A 22,557-nucleotide genomic window follows, 5' to 3' on the forward strand; every position below is an offset into this window, starting at 1 on the left:
TAGACCGGGGAAAGTTGTTTCCTGAAGTTGACACTCTGCTGATCATTTCTACACCAAAGCCTTAGTACCTGTAGAAAATGACTTCAACATATCTTTCGTATTTTCTATAGACTTTTTTTTTTTGTTTTACTCTCCAGACGTCCCGCAGGTGATCCGATCTGTCTGACGGAAAGATGAGCTCAAAGCATGAAGACACAGGTGATTAGAATGTTTACTAGCGTTAAACATTAATCTGTACATTTAACGGGATTGGCTGTGAGGTGGCACTGACCGCTTTATACCTGGCTTTTTAGTAAACATTAACATTAACCTGTTGAATGTCAGCGAAACCTGTTGATGTTGCAGCAGTAGCTAGCACATAAACGGCCTGTTAGCGTTGTTTATCAAATAAATGAATGGTCGATGCTAGCTGCGAGCTAACACTTCAGCTAACTAGTTAACCTAGCTGTTGGTTGAGTCAAACACGGTCGGGAAACCTGCATAAAGTACTCAAAAAAACGTGGACAAAAGTGAGTTTTACACTAATTCAGCTGTCATTTCGTCTTGTCTTTATGAACAAATTGCCAGAACTTTGTTTTAACAATTAAACAACATTATTTTGGGCTAATGTTACTGTACCCGGTATGAGACGTTTACGAACCTGTGTCAAAGTCGGAGCAACAAGTGTTTGCTGTAGATAGGTCACAGGAAAAGGAGTGGGACTGCATCGACAGTTAAAAACAGACAGACTGTATGCCTGACATGTGTACTTCTACACTCTACTAAATAATGCAATACTCATTGTGGTTATTTAAAAATACAAGTCAATTGGTGCTATATTTGCTGCATATTTAAATCACTGTAGTGCCACTGTCATTCAAAGTCATAGATGAGCAAATATGACAGCATTATAACTCTGCAAAGCCTAACTGATGCAAAAAAAAGTTTAGACTGAAGTGTTTTCCATATATGGATTAATTTGCACGGTATGCTGACCTAAATCACCTGTTCTCACCTCTCCCTCTCATTAGATACTGATCATATTGTCATAACCTGTTTGTCATTTTCAGAGAGGAGCCTGCAGGCCCAACTAGCCGAGTGTCGAGCCCAGGCTGAGCACTGGCAGGGTGTGGCAACGATCTGCGAGCTGAGCAAACAGGAGGAACTTACAGAGCTGCAAAAACAATATGATCAAGAGATCCAGTCTCTGCAGGAGGCCCTCAGAGGTCAGTGTTTTCCTGTGTGTTTTTATGTGAGTGAATTCTGCGTGAGGGTATGTTTTTACAGTTCTTGCAAATTCTCTGATGATGTAACTTAACCAGTATGTTACTCAAGTTCTATGCCTCAGTACAAATTTCAGGTACTTGTACTTTACTTGAGAATCCCACTAGCTTCATACTTTTCAGATTACATTTTTCCATCCCTTTCTGAGTAATAAAGACCATGTATCTCCAAATATGTTGATCTTGAATGTTTGTTATAAGGATTAAGTGTTTGTTTTTGAGTTGAGCTTGAAATTCTCGTTTTTCTTAAGATAAACCCTCACAGTGACACTTAAAACATAGGTTAATCTTATAGAATTTGATGCGTTGCTGTAGATTAAAGTGCTCAACTGTGTATAAAGTAGTTGAAATGACCATCCACAGCAGTAAGTGCATCATACACATTAATGCAGCAGTAATATAAATCCTAAAATATCATAAATAAGAATAAGGCTAGGTGTACCAAGTACCTGCTGAACCAAAATAATTCTTTAGCAAGTGTTGTTTTTAAGCTTTTTGCACATTGTCTCTTTCCCAATTTTTGTAGACACATGATAATAATCATGACCCCAAATAATGTGAAATTAGAGATTATTTATTGAAAAAAATGCAACATTTTGTGCTCACCTGTGCACCTAAGTCACCCACAAGCTTAGGGAAAATGCCAAAGCCTTCTGAAATTCTAGTGAAAACCCTGCACAGACATTTTACTGAGGAATGGCTACTTTCGCTTTTCAGACTTTTAGAACTTTTACTTGTAAAGGAGTATTTTTAGTCCAGTTCAGTATATTCTGGATTTCTGATTTACCTGTGTGTCATATTTACAACCATGCACTGTGGTATTTCAGTGGAAAACAAAACTGTCTACAATCATTTTATACTTCTGTTTGTATAGTTTGTGACTGTGAGCTTAATATAAGTACTTACACATAGGCGATCAATGTGTGCTATGTTAGATATTTGATAAGATGTTGTGAAACATAAAAAAAATCCAAATACACTTAAATTTCTTTGTGCATATTTTTTTTCATATAATTTTTTCCTCACCACCTAAGAGAAGATACAGAATAAAGGTGCCACTTAAAAGAAGTGTTTGTAAATGGTAAAGTAAAATTATGTATTTATTCTAATTATAATAAAGTATTTGTCTTGATGTTTTCAGAGACAGCAGCTCAGTACGAGGCCCGAATAGCCGTTCTGCAGTCTCAGCCTGTGGAGTGGAGAAGAGGCAGTGGACAGAACCTGGTCAGTATTTATATTTGTGTCATATTCTGATGTTTTTGATGTAATCCTCATGCTTTTTTCTCTCTCATTTTATTAGATCAGTGGAAGGAAAGGCAGAGCAGACACAGAATCTGCAACATCAATCAACAACAACCTGACAGAGGCTGAGGTGACGGGATCACCAGATAGGACACACGGCCAAGCAGCAGAGCTCGAGGGAGCGGCAGAGGGTTTTTTTTCACTGCGTCAGTGCGATTCGGCTTCTCTGTCGTCCTTCTCCTTAGACACACCTTCACTACCCAGAAAACCCCACAGTCAGGATGACACAGACTCTCTGGTTTCCACTGGGACTTTGGTACCTGAGGCCATCTATCTGCCGCCTGCTGGACACCGACTGGTCACACACAACGACTGGGACGCACTTAATGCTCAGGTCAGATACCTGTCTCCGTCATATAGGGTTGGACACTATGGACAAAGAAATCATTTCCAATATATTTTGGTGGAATGTGGTTTTATCATATATATACAGTCGTGGAAAAAATTATTAGACCATCAAAAGTCATCAAAAACAATGGTTATGCAATTAAGTACTAAGTCCTGTGTGTATCATGTGACTAAAAAAGACAGAAAAGAAAACATGGAATGCCTAAAAGCACTGTTTTTGGCAGTACAATACCATAGCTATTGATGTAAGAACTGAAGAGATTTTGGTTATTATCAAGAAAACAGCTAGATATCAGCTCTTCAATTAAACTCTTATGAGCTATTTTTGTAGTTATCATTATATTTGTCTAAACAAATGTACCTTTAGTTGTATTAGGCATTTAGTTGTACAAGGCCTCCAACAACAATTCATGGGTGGAGGGGTTCAGGTATGAGCAGAAACATTAGTCATGGAGAAATGGAAATGTATCATAAGATGGACTTAAACGTGGTTAAGACTGATTCAAGCCAATAACTGAGGCCTGTTATACTGTTTTTTTTTTTGTTTTTTTTGTGAATGTAAGGTCTTAAAAAGTGCTAAATTTGGCTTCATCATAACAGCAGATACCCTGATTATTCATCTAAAATATTAAGTACTTCCAATAGGAGAAGATTATTATTTGTAAGTATATATTGTATAAGCACAATTAATCCTTTACTCATTGCACATGCAGGAACACAGCACACACTGCAGACTAGGAGTGGGGGTCTGCTAAGGCAGGTGGTGAGCAAATGGGGGTTATGTGCCTTGCTTATGGGCGCATCAGTCAACAATTTCTCTGCCTGTCTGGAGAATCAAACCGGCATAACATAATGCAAAATGAAACAAAATCTTTAGACATAAGCAAAAATTGGCAGGCCCTGTATTTTTGAAGAAACTTGAAAATGTAGTCTACAACACAGATATAAGTTGAAGTTCATGTTTGATGGTCAGCTGCTAGCTAATAATGCAAAGCCTCATTGTAAGTGGAACCTATAGTAAATGCATTTAGGTTTTACTTAAACAAAATATTGCGCATAACTGTAAAAATGAACTCCTTGAGGGACTATAGTTGTTGATTTGTGTCATAATCATTTTTTTGGCCATTTTACTGTTTTCCTACTGTCTTTCCTAAGGCCATTATTTTTAGTATGTGTTCATTTCTGCATTTAAGATTTGTGGCGACTTTCAGACCTTGTTTCTCAGTCATCATGACTTGACTTCCGTCATGGCAGCAAAGCAAATTACACAAACCTGTGGGTGGTGGGCAAAAGTGGTTCAAGTTCTGACAGATTCTAAAGTATTGTTCTACATCCTTGCTAGCCTGGCAACATTAACACTACAATACATTGTGCAAAATACAATATTTTCCTCCGATGTTTTGACTACTTAATTTTCAGTGGCCACAATTTTGTCATTTACTACATTCCATGCAGATAAAGCTGTGATACATCAAATATATTTGATGTATTATCCCTTCAGTGAGTTGGTTTATAGCTGCTTCTCTGTTTAAAGATGACCCAAAATGTTCCAACTTTTTTTTTTTTTTAAAAGTGACCGTATGCAAGATTCTTTCCAACTACAATTTCTTAACTTTGTCTTTTTTAAAATTTTGGCAACAGTGTAAAGTAATAGAATAAATGACTCTACTGATGTGGTGTATTGTGCAGGTGTCAGAGCTGCGAGGAGAAGTGAGTCGACTACAGTCTGAGAAAGAGGATCTGGAGCGAGAACTGGATACACAGACCAATCAAACACACAAACAGGTTAGCAACAACTAGTGTGGCTTCAACACTATAATTATGTGAAGTGTGTGAACATGTCCAGGAGTTAATTTACCTGTGTGTTCAGGTTTCAATGCTCCAGTCTCAGGTCCAGACTTCAGAGTCCCTTTTACAGGACTTGCAGAAATCTTTGAGCCAGTCACAAAACGCCGTTCAGAGTCGACTGGTAAGTGACAGTGATTGTATGATGCATTTAAGAAAAACATGTTTATTAAATGTTCATATGTTTCTGACGTGTTGGGTGAATCCAGGCAGAACTTTCCCTGTCCCAGAGGAAGATGTGCAGTGAGCTGTCCAGACTGAAGGGAGAGGAGGTTGAGGATGAAGGACCAGAGTCGTCATTTCCTGCAACGCTGCAGGTCTGGTTACTGATCTGCCTGTGTTTATAACATGGATGAACAATTAATCAAAACTGATCAAAATTGCAATTTAGCCAAGTTTATATTCAAATTCTGCAAATATTTGATAAAATGTGCCGCAGTCTAACACTGTACATCACACATTGTGGTACATAACACATTGTGGTTGTACTAATCATATTCTACAGACATAAGGAAAGGTTTGCCACAGACCACAGTGAAAATGACTTTTTTTTTTTTCCAGTGGAAATGAAATACAAAAATTACCATTCCCACTAATATTGTGACTCATATTACAGCTTTGATATCTGTCAAAATATTATCTAATATGTCCTTTTTTCACATTATTTCGTTCAACAACCATTTCATTAACAAACGTTATTAGCATATTTGATTGATACTTAAATTTAGTGAAGCCCAGTACTGCAACTTAAGATGAATATGTTTATTTTGTAAATGGAATAGAGATCTGTGAGACATTTAGTGACCTCTTACTTTGCTTAACATGAGGGAGCAACTGAACACTTGGACACAGGAAAATATGCTGGTTTTCTTCAGAATCATCAAAGATATTTTTTCTTTTGGTATAAGCTTTATTTTCTGTGCTCATCACACATATAAATGATAAACAAAAACCCAGCACCCACTGAAAGGAGGACAGATTAATTACTTAACAGCTTTATAGCAGTGTGTGTTTTCTGTTTATTTATGAGCATGTTTTCATTGGTCACTTCCAACCTGCAGGGGGCGCACTGTGAAGAGCGTCTACGGATTGAGATAGTCAACCTGAGGGAGCAACTGGATACTCGGACAGAGGAAAATGGTCTGTACATGATGATAAAACTTGTTTAACTGTTTTTAACACTGACTAACTGATTGATACATTTTATTTATTCCTCTTTGTCTCTTTCCACATATTCCCACTTCCAACCATCAGAAGTTTTAGAGGGTGAGTTTACACTTCTTTAATAGCCTTGAAAAGAAAATAGTAGGTGTTTTCACCAGTATCACAGGGTTTCTGTAGGTCCTTACAAAGTATTATATAATAGAAAATCCAATAATATTATTAATACAAGTTTGAGACATCTTAAAAATTTATTGTTTTACCCTTTTTTATAAAGTTGCATTACCATTAGTCTCACTTACTGTTGAATGTATTTTTTTGGGAAGAATTATATAAATTACGCTATAATAAAATGAATAACTGGTGACAATAACTACTAATGCTAAAATTGTACAGTTCTATCAGTAGTTTCTGTTAATGTACTACTGATCTAATATGGATAAATGCAAGTTTAGTGGGATCCAACTTGTGACAGAAACAAGTCACAAATTCCTTTCATGATGGTATAAAAGTCAAAAAGCCTTAAATACATCCTTTACAACCTGCAGAAACCCTGTAACATTTTAAGTTAACTTTCTGTATGCTGATGTTCCATGTTACATAAATCTTACTCAGGTTTGTTTGTGATTGTATCTGCAGTTTCACTTTCCAGTCTAAAGACGGAGACAGAGAGGATCCAGGCTCAGAAGGACCAGGTGCAGGCTGAGCTGCTGGCCTGTCGCACTGAGCTCGAAGCCCTGAGGGTGGCACTCTCTCATGTGCAGAGCAACAACAAGACCCTCAGCAATGATAAAGTAAATCCATCCTGCATTTAGCACCAGTTTACTCAATGTTGACTGTACTGTCATGTGCACAGGTGATTGACCCTGTGTGTTTCACTGATATGAAGATTTAAATGATTAAATGAGATGCATGGTTGTCTATATTCTAGTAACATTACATTTAGGTATTAGGAAGGTTTCTGTGGTTAGTGCTACTGCTATAAGTTACCAAAGTCTTAATTATTAGTGCTTTGATAGGATTTTTTTCTCCTCTGTTGCCAGGCGGCGCTCCAGCAGCAGTGTCTGGAGCTCCGCAGCCAAGTGATCAGCCTTCGCTCCCAGGTCGACACCAGCCAGACTGTACAGAGGGACTTTGTCCAGCTCTCACAGTCACTGCAGGTGAGCAGCAGCAGCTTTGGTGGAGATATAACAATATCCAAAACTAAAAAAAAAAAAGACGTACAATTGTTTGGAATTAAACTGTTATTTTGCCTCATTTCGTTGGTGCTCTTTTGTGCTCTAACGGATGGAAAAAGATACAGAGGTGTAAAGTGTACTAAATTATTTTACCTAAGTACAAATTAAATTGTGGAAAAAAATGTAATTGTTCTTGAGAAAAAATCTGTTCAAAAGTAACTTATTAAAAGAATGTTACTGTTTCCACTATGGATGTAGCTTTTGCTTCTTTAAAGACCCTGTGAACCAACAGCTGCAAAACTAGTGGCTATTAATGTTGACTTTTTCTGTTTTTTTTAATTCCTTTTTTCTTTTCTTTAAGTATCCTCTATATTTTTGGGCAAATATGTAGAATGAAACTCATGATTCTTGAAGCTGAAATGGTGTTTTAAATGTATACATTTTTTAAAAACTTTTTTTCACATGTTCATGAACGTAAAATACAACAAACAGTACAGCAAGGCCAGTTGAGGGTTATAGTATTCAACAAAAGATATCCATAAATAATACAATAAAAGGAAAATAAGGGCATCACATTACCATTTCAGCACGGATGTCTTTGTTTTTAAATCCAATCCATTTGTCCCATTTTCTATCAAACTCATCTTTTTTTAGTCTTAAGGTATAAGTCACAAATGTATTAATTTTCAACTTCAGTATCAGCTAAATGTAACAGTAATTCAGAGATTAATACCGATTCGAGTTTTCATTTGAGTTTTGGGTGTTTCTTGACTTGATACTGGAGGTGGTTTAAATAGTAGTGAAGTAAAATACATCAACATAAATAAAGTACAAAAAAATTCGACTTTCTTTCAGCAGTGACAGTTACTGGTCTCCACCTTTACACCTACTGAAATAAATGAGTGTATTGTCTCTGTGTCTTCATCTACAGGTGAAGCTGGAGTTGATTCGTCAGGCTGAGAGTCTCGAACAGGTCAGGAGGATTCTGGAGGAGGGGGTCAGTGAGGATGGGTCACCCCCTGCAGATGCCTCGTGAGTGTTTGGAAGCCATAACTAAAGACCAAAGAGGACCGACCAAGAAGAAACATTCCAATAAAGCTAAAGTGACCAGAGCCACATGAAATACAGACACTGTGGGTGAACACTGGGATTATTACAGCCACTGCTGCTGGGACATGTGACACTGGAGATAGTTACATACAGAGGCATTATTATTATTATTATTATTATTATTATTATTATTATTATTATTATTATTATTATTAAGTGTAATCTTAGTCACAGAAGGTCTTGCTTCATGACCAAAGGGATGTGTCATGATGAGCAATGACGCGTTTTCCCACATTCCTTTTTCTGACATATTTGCTCATATACTAATACATATGTAAATGTATTGTGTTTATAAAACTGACACGACTCCAGAGAAACACTCCACAGTCCAACGCTCGATTTTGCACTCTGTCAGTAATTAATATGCAAACTACACAAGTATTTCTCTGTGCACACTTTTTACAATGGTCTCTGAAGAAACAAGAACACTCTTAGTGCAATAATGAAATGCTATAAAGTAATGACTCCACTAAATTTACTGCGGATCTCATGCAATTTTAAAACCTGTAGGAATGATTTTTTTTTTAGTTTTTCTTGTTGACTCTTGTCTCATTTAAAAAAAAAGTGTGTATTTGAAAAGAAACTAAAGAAGCAGTGGAGAAACATAAATGCACAACATGTCGACACTGTATTTTGTATTAGTGTATGATAATGAAGAATAGGCTGGTGCATTGGTTCATGTATGGTGCTGATACTATACTTTTTTTTTGGATTAGAATTTATAAATAATAAAAGAAACCACCATGATACACAGCTTGATACAATAATACAGGACTGAATATGTATCATGATGCTTTCCATTTAGCCCATTTGATAGATTTCAATACAAACCAGGACATGAACAGGAAGTGTGAAGAGGGTTGATGATAAAATTATACATACATTTTTATACTTGCTACATTTTATTTATAGCTGTGGCCATCTCACCTGTGCAACAACAATTAGAAACCAAACTACATTAATATATATACACATCTGGGAATTCACTAACCACGTATATCACTGAACAAGAAACATTAAGAAGTGAATAATGCAGATATATTTGCATTCAGTAGTTACAGAAAAGGTTGTGTTTAAGCAGAAAACTGTAACAAAGTTGTATAAAAGGTTGTAAATCACAGCTGTAAAAGTCTTGTTGTAAACACTGTCAGATGAAGAACTGATTTTAACTGACCACGTCATCACTCCTGTTTTCCTCTGTGGCATAAACACTCAAGTCCATGAGATGGTGCTAAACATCTATTAAGAAAATTATACAAAAAGGAAACTGAATACTGACAAGCAACTTTGACAGTTTCTTTAATACATATTTTTATTCTTTAAGAATAGAATCGGCACAGAATAGTTTTAATAACTCTTATCTATATATTAATTTCAGTACATACACAGAAAAAAATATTTTGCAGCTTTTTTTTGGTGTATTTTCAGATGGCACATGTGGTTTCTTTTGTTTTTCACGACACTTGATTTTTTGATCAAGTGACTGTTGGCGCTCTCGGTTTCTCTTGGAGCGCTCAGCCTGTTCTCTTCATCCTCGGTGTTTCAGCGTTGTCGACTTCAGCCGCTGTCTGCTGAACTTCACCTCTACACTTTCCCTGAAAAAAAGAAAACAGAGGTTTGTCACTCAAAAGGTTATGATGTATTTAGAACAAATGGATTTCACAAATTACTCTCTTTTAAGCTTATTCTCAGCTGTAAAGCTGGGAAAGCATTCTACATTGCAAATCTATCAGCTTGAAGCTTCCACTGGCCGTACAATAGCAGCTTGTATTCCAAACAAACATGATGATCTGAGCCAACCAAGCAAATAAGTCTGTCTGAAAAATGATCCAACATAATTCAACAGCATTTTTAATTAGGGTTTCTCTGTTAGCAAAATTCATGATCTGAAACTGACTACTTAAAATCAGTGTTGGGAAAGGTACTTTTGAGATGAAGATTGCTAGTTACTGTACTAAAAATGTAATAAATTACCCCCATTTATTTACTTTGAGGAAAGAAATGTAATTTATTACATTTATTATGTTCCTACTGAGTGGCTTAAACGCAGGAATAAAGATGAAAAACCATGTTTTTTATTTGATGATGTGCCAAAAGAAGCCATTCATGCATGGTGTAAAGATGCAAAAGAATATACTCAGATGTATCCTCTTTACAAATTACCAATATTTTTTATTGTAATCGTATTTTAAGTGCATGATGCTGTTAGGTGTAGCTTTTTAGCCCCCAGCTCTGAGAATGGACAAATATGGCAACAAGCAAATGCTTATTTTGCTAATCAGTGCTTATAGCCTACTTTTACCATGAAGAAGCTGCTTTACTGAAGCTTTCAAGCCTTGTCTAATAAACAATAATAGCAATTATGGAAACTGATGCAACAAAGGGACAGCCATTTCTTGACAGACTTACACCATAAAAATACATAGTAAAAAAAAAAAAAGCGCACACATTTGACAATAGCACTTAAACATGGCCAATATCCAGTATGAACCTTTTCAGACATGCATGATGTTGAAACCTTTGCTTGACTTCAAACAGGAATACCTTGTGTTACAGGGGTTTGGAGGACGAAGAGGGGGGGGGGCAGGTTTAGGCTGGGATTTCAGAAAAAGAGCATCCAAAGAGAGGAAAATTAGACAAATGTCATCAGAGTCAATAAAAGACTGGAGAAGAGAAGGAGGATTATGGGTAAAGAAAGGAGGGAGGGGTTAATGGTTAAATACAGTACAAGAAGACATTTAGAAGGATGAAATTCAACTAATAAATTTAATTAGATACCAAACTGGAAAAAAAATCCAAGGCACTCTCTTTAAACATTAAAATGCCTTTATTAGCATGGCTCGGTCCTATCTAGACCTGGAACATAATAGGAACATTATAAATGTAATAACATGACACGGTGTTAATAAAGACATTTTAATGTTTAAAGAAAGTGCCTTGGATTTTTCTACTAGTTTGGTATCTACTTTATGAATCCCTTTTTCCAAAGAGCACCTCAAACAAACTCTTTTTTTTGGCCCAAGAAGCATTCCTTCCCATGAATTAATAAATTACATTTTTTAACATTAATTATTGTCAATTTCTTCAGGCTCAAACTCAGGATGTTCTACTTATTAAAGCTGCTTACAGTTACTTTATTGTAATTAGTTTTTAAACCTATGAATATCTCTGGGAGTTACAACTCACAATTTCTGCATTTCAGTGTGTATAAAACTTTATTTACAGAAGACATGCATCATCATGTGCACTTTTTACATGAAATCCTTGTCTCTAAGCCGCATGTGTCTATAAGATACAGACTTAAAAAGATTTTTCTATACACTTTGGTCATGATACTGAATGAAGTCTGGAGATTCTGAGTTATTCAGGTCATAGGAGGAAGCTAGACTTACTTTAGATTGTGGAAGATATTTTACCTCATCTAAGATTCCTCCACTGTCATCTGTGACTGACTGGTACTGAAGATGTGTTTAACCTGTCTGTCATGTGTGAGTTACAATTATAAGTCATGGTGTCATCAAACTGGTTGATAAGTGAAGCAACAGTCAACAAAAATTTAAGTTAAAAAAATGTCTTGAAGAACCTGAATCCAGTCCACCCTGCTCCTTCAAGGTACTAAGGTTGTCAGATGTTTGACTTACCCTCCAGGTATGTGCGAGCCACAAACTTGAGAAGCTCATCAATAAGGATGACTGGGAAGGAGAGCTTCAGCACCATCATCCACTGATCCACATTCAAATGAGTGAGCTTGAAGATCATCTGTGGACAAGAGCAACGACATATCACTTTTAACAGTAAGTTGTATTTGTATTAGCCATAATTTAGAGCATGAAAAAAAAATTTAACAAACTAGTTAATCTACCAAAATTAGAAAAACAAAAGAACAGACTGGGTAACTGCGGGGTCTTAAAAAGTCTTCAATGTCTTGAATTTACAAATCTGCATTTAATGCCTTAAAAAAGTCTTTAAAAGGTATAAAATTTCATGTAGTAGGTCTTAAGTTATGTTGCCATGAACTTGTTCACTGTATTGTGTTTAAATGTGTCTGTTAAATGTCCAAGCTGCAAAGAAAGTAATGTTAGTCGACTCAATTCTACCCGTTCCAACCCGACAATTTATATTGAAATTAGGAACCAATTATTGCTAACTTTGCAGCCCCCAGTGAGAAATGACTTGCAATGGTGGGAATCAACGTATTGGAGTAAATAAATACATTTTCATGTCTAGGAGCCTCTATGACTGTGAAAAGGACACTAAATTCTGTTTAAGTAGTCTCAGAAAGGTCTTAAAAAGTCTTAAATTTAATGTGTAGAAACCTGTAGGAACCTTGTGAATATTATCAAGGTTCACTAATAATTACTGAAATAAGTAAATCTGAAACTGATTATCACACTAACTGCGAATCAGCATAACTAGATTTTTAATTTTTGAGCTATAATGTTCCCTCAAAGGATGTAATTTTACTTAGAAGCTTGATATTAGTCATTATTTATCCACCTCTGCCCATATTAATAGTTTATGGAACATCCTATCAGAGGTGATTATTCTTCCACATCAACAAATCTCAACTTTTGACATTAGGTGTTTAATGCTATAAAAATAATTGAAAATGTCTGAATGCATTCTTTCCAGTGAAGTGAATTTAAAGTCACAATTTAAGATGTCACAATCACTTCTGTGAGTGATACATTTTATTGAAAATGTGTGGAAAAAAAAAACAAAAAAAACAACAACCTACGAATTAAACCATGAATATTTTACACTTTTAAAAGCCTTGAGGTCTTAAAATTCCTTGAACCTGATTTTGTTTTATACCACCCATAAATGTTGCTTCTGTGTGTGTGGCATTTAGGTGTTTATGCAAAGTGTGGGAGCTCAGGGAGGATGTGGAAGTGTTGCGTGAGGTGCATGTGAGCAGGTGGGTGCTGGGTGTCGGAGAGGGCAGACTCACGGGCAGGGGGTCGACGTAGATGATCATGAAGTGAAGGGACATGGAGAGGGTCATGGCGCCCACCAGCCAGCCGTTGCTCCAGGGAGGCATGCGCAACAGGGACTGATTCTCAGACAAGCTGGAGAGGAGGAGGAGGAGGAGAAGGAGGAGGGAAACATTAATGCAGATAGAAAATGTGTGAATACTTGAAAACAAAAGGATGTGAAGAATCAACATGTGACTTAAAATACTCAGAAATAAAATGTTCTTTTAATCGAAGGATTATTTGAAGACTTCACCTTGAAAAATAAAAGTAAAATCAGTCAACGCTGAAAAATGACTCTAATGCATTACTGCACTTCCTGGACATTTTTCTTTAAAGGCTCCTGAGTCATGTTCTAAGATATGATCAACTTGGTCTATATTTAATGACAATTTGAGTTTTAAAGCTCAATAAACGTATTAAAACTTTTAAACAGATGCATTCCCCTTCAACTTCACTGAAAAATTTGGAGGTTCTAAATTATAAAATATTGTTTATTACTAAAGTTTATCTTCTGAGCTTCAGATGTTTCCTGCTTCCCTTTTCATCTTTGTGCCCAGATGGCTTCAGATTTCCACATGACATCATAGACGTTGCATTCTAGATCTGCTGTTGGTTCTGTCTGTAAAATTAAGAAAATCCCTCCTATCTGCAGTTTAATATGACAAAACCTTCATTTTGGCCAGCAAAAGTAAAAGATTACAGTGAACAACCAGTGAAAATACTTTGAGTAGAGGGCGAACTTAAAGTCTCAAAAGTAAAGAAAGAAAAACTACCAGTAATAGGTAAAAATATTTACTTAGTCAACCTCCTTCTGCTCAAAATACCTATTCCAGCCCTACCTGTACTCCATTTGAACTGTTGCACTGTTACATTCATTGTCCTTATGTTTGATGCTAGTTCATTGCACTTTGGGATTGCTCTTTAATTTTACTTTTGTGTTTGTCTTGCTATGCCTGCTTGAAAGATGCTTGAACCACTACTTCGTTGTGTTTTTTATACAATTACAATGAAGTACTGAATCGCCTTGGGTGTTGAAGTTAGTGTTTTGGGGTCTGGGTGTGTGCCGTCCTCATACCTGTTCAGAGCGTTGCACATCTCGATGGTGACCAGCACAGACAGAGCCATGGTCATTGGAGGAGCAGCCTCGAATACCTCACAGTGGACCCCATTGAAGTCCTCGTTCTCCTCGCTGCACTGCATGAAGTGGGACTGACAGGGAAGACATAAACGGAATCATATACAGTGTTCTGGTCAAATACATTATTTTACCTTGAGACATAAAAGTTGCCATGAAAGGGTTAAAAATAACAGCATTAAATACTAACCAGCTGGTGGAAGGTGATCATGGGTCCTTCCTCATCGTACAGGAACCACCAGGCAGCAGCTGCCACTGTAGCAGCACCAACGTAACCTATAATAGATGTATGTATGTTAAACAAGAGAATCATTTTATCAATTTTGCAGCGATAAAAGACAGTTTTGTGTCTTTAGTTTTTTACTTTACTTGGATGAGAGGGAAAAATCACAGCTTGATGGAGCTATTAACAACTCACAGAATTATTCAAAGGCTACGTTCAAACGGCAGGTCTTAAAGCACAATTTGGATTTTTTGGTGAAATCTGAGCTTTTTGTGTGTTTGTTCGTATTACACATTAATGCGACTTCTATCAGTTTTGAGTATGAACTGAATGCGACCCTGAAGTGACCTGCATTCGCAAAAGAGGACGTGGTGTAATATGTGACCACATAGGTAAGCACTGAGTTTACGGAAGTAAATATGTTTTTCCCGCTCCTGCTCCTCCTCCTGGGATGCAGAATTGTGATGTTTGTCACATTTCAGTGATGTAAAGGTTGGATAAATGCGACTTGGCTGTTCAGTGATGTTGCATTGCAAAATATCAGATAGGTATCAGATTTAGGACCACATATGAAAGTGGCCTGGGTCAGATTTGAAAAAATCAGATTTGTGCTGTTCAAACTGTCTTTAACAGGTTGGATACAGGTCACATATGGGCAAAAAAATTAGATATGGGCCACATTTGTCTGTAGTCTGAACATAGCCATAGTCTGAAATATGAGTCTAACTAAATACTGATTTTTATAAGATGTCTGAAAAAAAAAAAAAAAATTAAACAAATATGTGCAACAAAAAAGTGCAATATTTTTTTCTGAGATATATCCTCATGAATAAAAACATTTTGGCTTTTTTTTTTTTACATTAAATAATTGCCTTGATTGGAAAATAGCATGATGCAACAGTTTTTTCATTACATTTTTTATGTCATGTCCTTTGCACTGGAAATCACTTTCTTTTTTTTCCCGTACAGACAAAAATGCATTGCTCTCAGGAGAATAATACGGATATAAAGAAGCATAATGCGGAATTGCTCAAGTGTAGTACAAGTATCTGAAAATACACCAGTACAGTACACAAGTAGAAGAGGACCACTCATATTCCACCACTGCACTCTCAACCAGACATGTTATTATTACTGTCCTAACACTTAATCAGTGTCTAAAACTAATACAACACATGACTGTATCCAGAGCTTGGTTCACAGCTCCAGCAGACTCATTCCCAGTGCAGGTTGGACTGTGCCAGGGTTGCTGTTTGTCACCAATTCTGTTCATAAATTTTTATATGACCACAATTTCTAGGCACAGCCAGGGAGTGTAAGGTGTCCAGGGCTGTATCTCTGCTTTTTGCAGATGATGTGGTCCTGTTTCGTCAAACAGTGACATTCAGCTTGTATTAGGGCTGTTTGTAGCAGAATGTGAAACAGCTGGAATAAAAATGAGCCCCTTCATGTCTGAGGCCATAATTCTCAGCTGGAAATGGGTGGAGTCTTGTTCATGGATGAGGGAACAATGGAGTGGGTGATTGACAGGTGGGGACACTGTCTGTGGTGATGCAGATGCTATACTGGTCTATTGTAGTGAAAAAGGAGCTGAGCCAGAGATTCTCTTAATTTACAGATGGATCTATGTTCCTATCCTAGAGGGAAGGCTTCAGCCATCTGAGAGGGACTAGAGGAGGTGTATGGAAGGATGGATGGATGAATGGATGGATGATGGAGGGTTGGATGATGGATGGGATGATGGTGGGATGTATGTATGTATGTACGTATGTATGGATGGATGACAGATGGATGGATGGATGGATGGATGTTAAACACATGAACCATTTCCCTGTCTGTGTTTTGTTATGTAAAACCTTCCATAGATGAAGCCAACATGTGCAAATAGTCTTTTGTTTGTCTCATACCTCCAATGGCCAGGTATCTGAAGAAGAGCCATCCAGAGATGAGGGGCTCCTTGGGGGAGCGGGGGGCTTTGCCCATGATGTCCAGGTCAGGGGGGTTGAAGCCCAGCGCGGTGGCAGGCAGTCCGTCAGTCACAAGGTTGACCCACAGCAGCTGGACAGGGATCAGAGCCTCGGGCAGACCCAGGGCAGCCGTCAGGAAGATACTGAAACAAGCAGTCACAATATTTGGCCACAGTGTTGATATTTTATTCATTTTGGTGAGACTTACTGGCACAGGCATTAACTAGACCTGTACCAGGGCTGTCCCACAAAAGACACTTTGACATGTCACAATAACAAAAGCTCAGGACTAAATAATGAAACTCTAGTGATGGCTAATTTGTACTTTGCTGCTTTGTTTTCAGAGTGGTGGTATTGTGCACCTGTCAGCTGAGTGAAAAGAGCCCATCCTTAATGTTCTTAATTACACATGTGCTGTTGGTCCGCTGACAGGCTGAAGTGTAAGCTGTGAAAAAGGCCTATTTGCTGCGTATTAGTGTTGACTTATTATTCCCAACACTTTGGCCTGAGGCTTCTGATGGAATAAATAGATTTGAAGCCTTGTCATCACCTTGTTATAACTAGATCAACCAAAGAGGACATATTTTTTTCTTTTCTTGAAGTATCTGTTGCTGATTACTGTCATTGCTTTTGAGTAATGGGTTAAAGATTAATAATCACCTTATTAAAAATGTAAGTATTTTAATTACTGCACTAAAGTAATTTAGCTTTTTAAAATTATTTTCTAACAATTAATCATCAACATCTGAAAAAATCCTGAAAGCATAAACACATTACGGCTCTTCTCTACATTAATGTTGAGAGTATTGTTGAATGTACAGCACTAAAGGAAATCTGAATGAATAAAAAAAAAGTTAATTCAGAGGCAACCCCTTTGAAACTATCATTCCTATTTGTAAATGTAATGTTTTCTCAGCTGTAACAGTTAATTGTGTACAGACTGCATTTACTTTGTAGTTCCATGAAACTCCCCAACACTGCTTTTAGGTAAAGGCACTCATGATCATGCTTCATCTCCATCCACAGAAGTACAACACACTCACCAGACGACCTCGCCGACATTGGAGGAGATGAGGTAGCGGATAAACTGCTTCATGTTGTTATAAATGGCTCTGCCCTCCTCAACAGCAGACACAATGGAAGAGAAGTTGTCGTCAGCCAGGACCATCTCAGAGGCAGACTTGGCAACGGCAGTGCCAGAGCCCATGGCGATGCCAATTTCTGCCTTCTTCAAGGCAGGGGCATCATTGACTCCATCACCGGTCTGATAATAGGAAGAGAGAAAACAGAGATGAATGAAGTGATAATGACAATATTTTTAACCATCGTGAGTAAGTACTAAATCATTTCCTCCTCTCACCATGGCAGTAATCTCATCAAAGCCTTGCAGGAACTCAACAATCTTAGATTTGTGGGACGGCTCCACACGGGCGAAGCAGCAAGCCTTTCTGACTGCGTTCTTCTGTTCATATGGAGGAAGATCATCAAACTCACGACCGGTGAAGGCCTTGCCGGTGACATCCTCATCCTCACTGAAGATACCAATACGACGGCAGATGGCAACCGCCGTGCCCTTGTTGTCACCTGGAGACACAAAGACATACTTCCATTTAATGCTCAGTATTTGCTTCATTTCTTGAAAGGTTAAGTGGTGAAATGTTTGCACTGACCAGTGATCATGATGACACGGATGCCAGCAGCTCTGCACAGCTCAATGGAGCTCATGACTTCCTTACGAGGGGGGTCGAGCATGCCAACGCAGCCAACAAAGGTCAAGTCAGTCTGCAGATAAGAAAGGCAACAAATATTGGATAAATAATATATGTAAACATAGACATGTTTCATGTATGTTCAGAAAATTCAGTGGTAGTAAATAGACAGTGATTGACTTTATCTGGATCATAAAAAGATCATTTTGGGATGGGGGCATCCCAAAAGTGAACATATATATCTATAACAGGTCACACTGATGGCTTCTATGTGAAAGAAAACCAATGTATTGAAACAAATTACATGACAAGAGCAAGTTCAGAGGCAGAGCTTTGACATGAAATCAAAATTTTTAATTTATCCATTTACAGTCGCTGAAAAAAATCATTAGACCTCCCTTGTTTTCTTCAATTTCTTGTTCATTTTAATGCCTGGTACAACTAAAAGTACATTTTTTGGACAAATATAATGATAACAACAAAAATAGCTCATAAGAGTTTAATTTCAGAGCTGATATCCTGCCATTTTCCATGGTTTTCTTGATAACCAAAATCACTTCAGTTCTTACATCAATAGCAATGGCATTGTGCTACCAAAAACAGTGCTTTTAGGCATTCCATGTTTTCTTTTCTGTCTGTTTTAGTCACATGATACACACAGGAGTTAGTACTTGATTGCATAGCCATTGTTTTTAATGACTTTTGATGGTCTAATAATTTTTTCCGCGACTGTATAGTAAACTTTTAATACTTTATTTACATATCACCATGGATCATATAATACCTTAAATGATTACTTCTGAAATCTCCCACAGAAGAGCATTTTGCCTGCAAGTAACAAACTAAAGTATTGCAGAATTTCTCTGTTTTAACTGTAACACCCCCACTGTTTTAGTGATATACAGTGTCACAGGGCAAAGAGGCATATCTGCACAATTAGGAGTTCTTCATGTTTGTCCCCAGTTCCCACCTCATATTCAGCAAACTTGGTTGAGTCCTCCAGGTTCATCTCCTCTTTCTTCAGTGGAGTATCACAGGTGGCCAGAGCCAAACAACGGAGGGTGTCGCGTCCAGTACCCCACTCCTTGATGACTGACATAATGTGATCTTTGATGGGGCCAGTCAGGGGTACACGGGTGGTGCCCACACGAACGTATGAACAACGGTCAATCACACCCTCTGGAGCACCCTGAGGATGCAGGTAACACAATCATCAGAACTAATATAGGATGAATTACACTGCTTGACCTGTTCTGATAGTTTTATTATAATGCCATCATTTGTCATGTGAAGCCTCTACAAACTGTAAATAAAAGACCTTAAAATACTCACTTTAACAAACATCTTGTTTCCAACAGGAGCTTTTGCAGACTTGGCAGGAGAGCAGTAAACAGACATTGACTTCCTGTCTCTGGAAAACTCCAGGGTGAATTCTTTCCTCATCAGCTGCTTGATCACCTACAAGAAATTCAAGGAAAAGAAGGTAAAAAAAGAGCAAAAATCAAAAGCAGCATGAACTGTAGCTTTGCTTGACAAATATAAACACACGGGCCTGTAATCTCTGTCACAGTGGATGACACACTCCAAAGTTTATGCACTTACAGCGCAGCAGGCGTTTGCCCTTTCCACCTTTGACAGCCCGCGCACTTCAGTGTTGAACACATTCATCTTCTCCACCAAGCAGGACAGAGCTGTTTCAGTGGCCTCACCCACTTTCTCGTAAATACCCTTGGACTGTGAGAAAACCAACAGTTTCAGAGATAGTCTGAGGACATCTAACATAAACGTAATGAACCTAAAATGTACTGAAAGCTTTGCAAACCTCATTGTAGTCCAGAGACGAGTCATTGCACAGGGCGCAGATGGTGGCCACTTCAACCAGTCCATCAAACTGGCCACACTTTACAGTGATACCATTCCTTGAGCTGGTCAAAAAGGATAAAATAAAATAAGGACTGTTTTTGTAGCTGACTCATTTTTATATTTATTTAAGCACGTAATCTATGTCTTTACACTCACACTTCTCCTTCGGGGGTGTACTTGGAGCCTGAGATGTCAAATTGACCAAGGGAAACGGTGTCGCCCTCCACTTTATCAATGATGAACATCTACGAAGAACATGACAAAAACATACTTTAGAGACTTCTCTGTATTTCATAGACATAAAACAAAAAATGTGCATAATTACATGCACACCTGTGGGATTGAACCTACCTTGGTCACACACATCTGGTTGGTGGTGAGGGTACCAGTCTTGTCGGAGCAGATGACTGAGGTGCAGCCCAGGGTCTCCACAGAGGGCAGGCTTCTGACGATGGCGTTCTTCTTGGCCATACGACGTGTTCCCAGAGCCAGACAGGTAGTGATCACAGCGGGCAGGCCTGAGATGAGACAGAGCATGGGGAGTGAAATAAACTGTGGCGTACTTAAAGACAGACTGGAAAGCAGTACAAGAAATCGAAAAACAATGATTCGACATGTTGGTTCAACTTTAACAACAGTGGAGGCCCTAACACACCAGCTGGAGTACATCCAAACTTTTGTTCTCTAAGATCGTGGTGATGAAGTAGCTGCACTTTTTCCTTAGAGCAAGATTTATGTCATTGGTCTGGTGACACACTGGAAAGAGTCCAGCTTTGTGACATTATTGTACCATCTGTGTTTGCAGATGATGTTGTTCTTTTGGCATCAGCAGGCAGTGATCTGTGATGGATGTTGGCACAGTTTGCAGCTGACTGCAATGTGACAGGCTAAAACTGTCTTGGTCTGTCTTGGTGGCTGGGGGTGGGCTTTACGCAACCAATGGCAAAGAAGGCTATGTCTGTACTGATAGAACTGGAATTATATGCATTAACTACAATGTTTCAGGCAATTAAACAGTTAGAGTTTATTATGCATTTAATTCTTGTGTACACCAACATATCACTGCGACCTGCATAAACAAATGATAACCAGAAAAAATGATTCAGCTCCATAGCTATGTAATATAATAATAATAATAATATAGTGGTTTCAGTGCCAACCCTGCATGAATAAAGTCTCAGCCTGGGCATCAATTTTACTACCGTCTGGCTCTGGCACTGTCTGTCCATTATGCATTCTGTTGTTGTTTCGGCATAAATTAAATTTATCAATCAGTTTTAAGTAGAGTGTAGTGTAAAGACAGAACTAAACCTAGTACATTATTAATGAAGAACTGATTTGTGCCTTCCATAGTGTGTGTTTTAAAAACACAAATCAGCAACAGGAACATATTCGACAAAAATACACAGATCAAACTGTGAAAAAAAAATCTGCAATTTACACTATATCGTTGATGTTACAGAACTATATACAATTGTGTAATATTAAAGTCATTGTTCACAAGCTGACCTCTGCTAAAAATTAATGGACTGGTAGCTGCAGCATCACACAGACCCACTTCAGTAAATGAATCTTAGATATGATAATCTTCTTGGGCAACCAAATGGAAGTTAATCCCAGGGGTTTACCTTCAGGGATGGCAGCCACAGCCAGAGCCACAGCAATCTTGAAATAGTAGATGGCACCACGGAACCAGGAACCTCCATGGACGGGGTCATTGAAATGGCCAATGTTGATTATCCACACAGCCACACAGATGAGGGAGATGACCTGGAGGACAGACAGGCACAATCTGTTAAGTCTAGAAATGGTTCCAGCGTGCAAAAAACCCCCCAAAAAACTAATGATGTATGTCTGTGTCACCCACCTTGGAAAGCTGCTCTCCGAATTCATCCAGTTTCTGCTGCAGGGGGGTCTTCTCCTGCTCAGTGGCTGCCATCTGGTCACGAATCTTACCGATCTCAGTGGAGACTCCAGTTGCAACAACAATACCGGTGGCCTTTCCAGCAGCAATGTTAGTGCCCTAAACAGATAAAAAAAGAAGGAGAAAATTCATTGTGACCCCAAAAACCTTTGGTTGGACCTTTGGATGGTTACTTTTTTTGTTTTTCTCCAGTAATTTGAGATTATTTCAGTTAGTTTTATAAACATACTGTACATTTTCTTTCTTTTTTTTGTTTTTATGTTAAAACACAAAAACAAAGGCTCAGATGTGTGTAACAACTAATTAATTAATTAACTAGCCAGTCCTTACTTAAAAACAGAGGGGCAGAGGCAGAGAACAGTCACTGGTAAACAGACATAATCCTTAGTCCAATCTAACTTCCTCTAAGTATGCGAGAAACGGATTCCAAGCACTTGGTTGGTTACTTTTCTTACAAATGTAAGTCAGGGGGACATGTTTTTGTACTTGTAATTTTCATGACACAAAAAGTGGATTCAGACGACAATAGACTAAATGTACACCATACTTTCTTG

At 37.9% G+C, this 22,557-nt stretch overlaps 2 protein-coding genes across 3 annotated transcripts in view; one reads left to right on the forward strand and one right to left on the reverse strand.

The window, feature by feature from the left end:
- On the forward strand, nucleotides 1-8,875 carry rabep2 (rabaptin, RAB GTPase binding effector protein 2). Its single transcript, XM_030141460.1, has 12 exons — nucleotides 1-198; nucleotides 1,050-1,205; nucleotides 2,404-2,486; nucleotides 2,563-2,898; nucleotides 4,602-4,697; nucleotides 4,783-4,881; nucleotides 4,967-5,074; nucleotides 5,819-5,897; nucleotides 6,012-6,023; nucleotides 6,558-6,712; nucleotides 6,962-7,078; nucleotides 8,028-8,875. The coding sequence occupies exons 1-12, from the start codon at nucleotides 174-176 to the stop codon at nucleotides 8,130-8,132; spliced, it is 1,371 nt and encodes a 456-aa protein (XP_029997320.1). The 5' UTR covers nucleotides 1-173; the 3' UTR covers nucleotides 8,133-8,875.
- atp2a1 (ATPase sarcoplasmic/endoplasmic reticulum Ca2+ transporting 1) overlaps nucleotides 8,765-22,557 on the reverse strand; it is a 23,911-nt gene continuing 10,118 nt past the window's right edge. Inside the window, exons 9-26 of one of the 2 annotated variants that reach the window (XM_030141459.1) lie at nucleotides 21,947-22,102; nucleotides 21,708-21,849; nucleotides 20,431-20,597; nucleotides 20,236-20,324; nucleotides 20,039-20,141; nucleotides 19,819-19,950; nucleotides 19,549-19,674; nucleotides 19,187-19,405; nucleotides 18,178-18,289; nucleotides 17,868-18,091; nucleotides 17,551-17,771; nucleotides 16,448-16,650; nucleotides 14,508-14,593; nucleotides 14,258-14,391; nucleotides 13,158-13,275; nucleotides 11,848-11,965; nucleotides 10,751-10,800; nucleotides 8,765-9,801 (exon numbers count right to left, since the gene is read on the reverse strand). In XM_030141459.1, the coding sequence (XP_029997319.1) occupies nucleotides 10,796-10,800; nucleotides 11,848-11,965; nucleotides 13,158-13,275; nucleotides 14,258-14,391; nucleotides 14,508-14,593; nucleotides 16,448-16,650; nucleotides 17,551-17,771; nucleotides 17,868-18,091; nucleotides 18,178-18,289; nucleotides 19,187-19,405; nucleotides 19,549-19,674; nucleotides 19,819-19,950; nucleotides 20,039-20,141; nucleotides 20,236-20,324; nucleotides 20,431-20,597; nucleotides 21,708-21,849; nucleotides 21,947-22,102 (2,355 nt within the window). In that variant the 3' untranslated portion in view covers nucleotides 8,765-9,801; nucleotides 10,751-10,795. The remainder of the gene's footprint in view (nucleotides 9,802-10,750; nucleotides 10,801-11,847; nucleotides 11,966-13,157; nucleotides 13,276-14,257; nucleotides 14,392-14,507; nucleotides 14,594-16,447; nucleotides 16,651-17,550; nucleotides 17,772-17,867; nucleotides 18,092-18,177; nucleotides 18,290-19,186; nucleotides 19,406-19,548; nucleotides 19,675-19,818; nucleotides 19,951-20,038; nucleotides 20,142-20,235; nucleotides 20,325-20,430; nucleotides 20,598-21,707; nucleotides 21,850-21,946; nucleotides 22,103-22,557) is intronic. The other variant, XM_030141458.1, reaches the window with a different exon arrangement.

Source organism: Sphaeramia orbicularis, chromosome 8, assembly GCF_902148855.1.
Source record: "Sphaeramia orbicularis chromosome 8, fSphaOr1.1, whole genome shotgun sequence".
Classification (NCBI taxonomy): domain Eukaryota; kingdom Metazoa; phylum Chordata; class Actinopteri; order Kurtiformes; family Apogonidae; genus Sphaeramia; species Sphaeramia orbicularis.

Excerpts from the sequence above, each read along its gene's own strand:
- rabep2 (XM_030141460.1), top strand. The coding sequence starts at position 174 with ATGAGCTCAAAGCATGAAGACACAG. Across the intron at positions 2,487-2,562 it reads GAGGCAGTGGACAGAACCTG|ATCAGTGGAAGGAAAGGCAG; the intron begins GTCAGTATTTAT and ends TCATTTTATTAG. Across the intron at positions 2,899-4,601 it reads GGGACGCACTTAATGCTCAG|GTGTCAGAGCTGCGAGGAGA; the intron begins GTCAGATACCTG and ends TGTATTGTGCAG.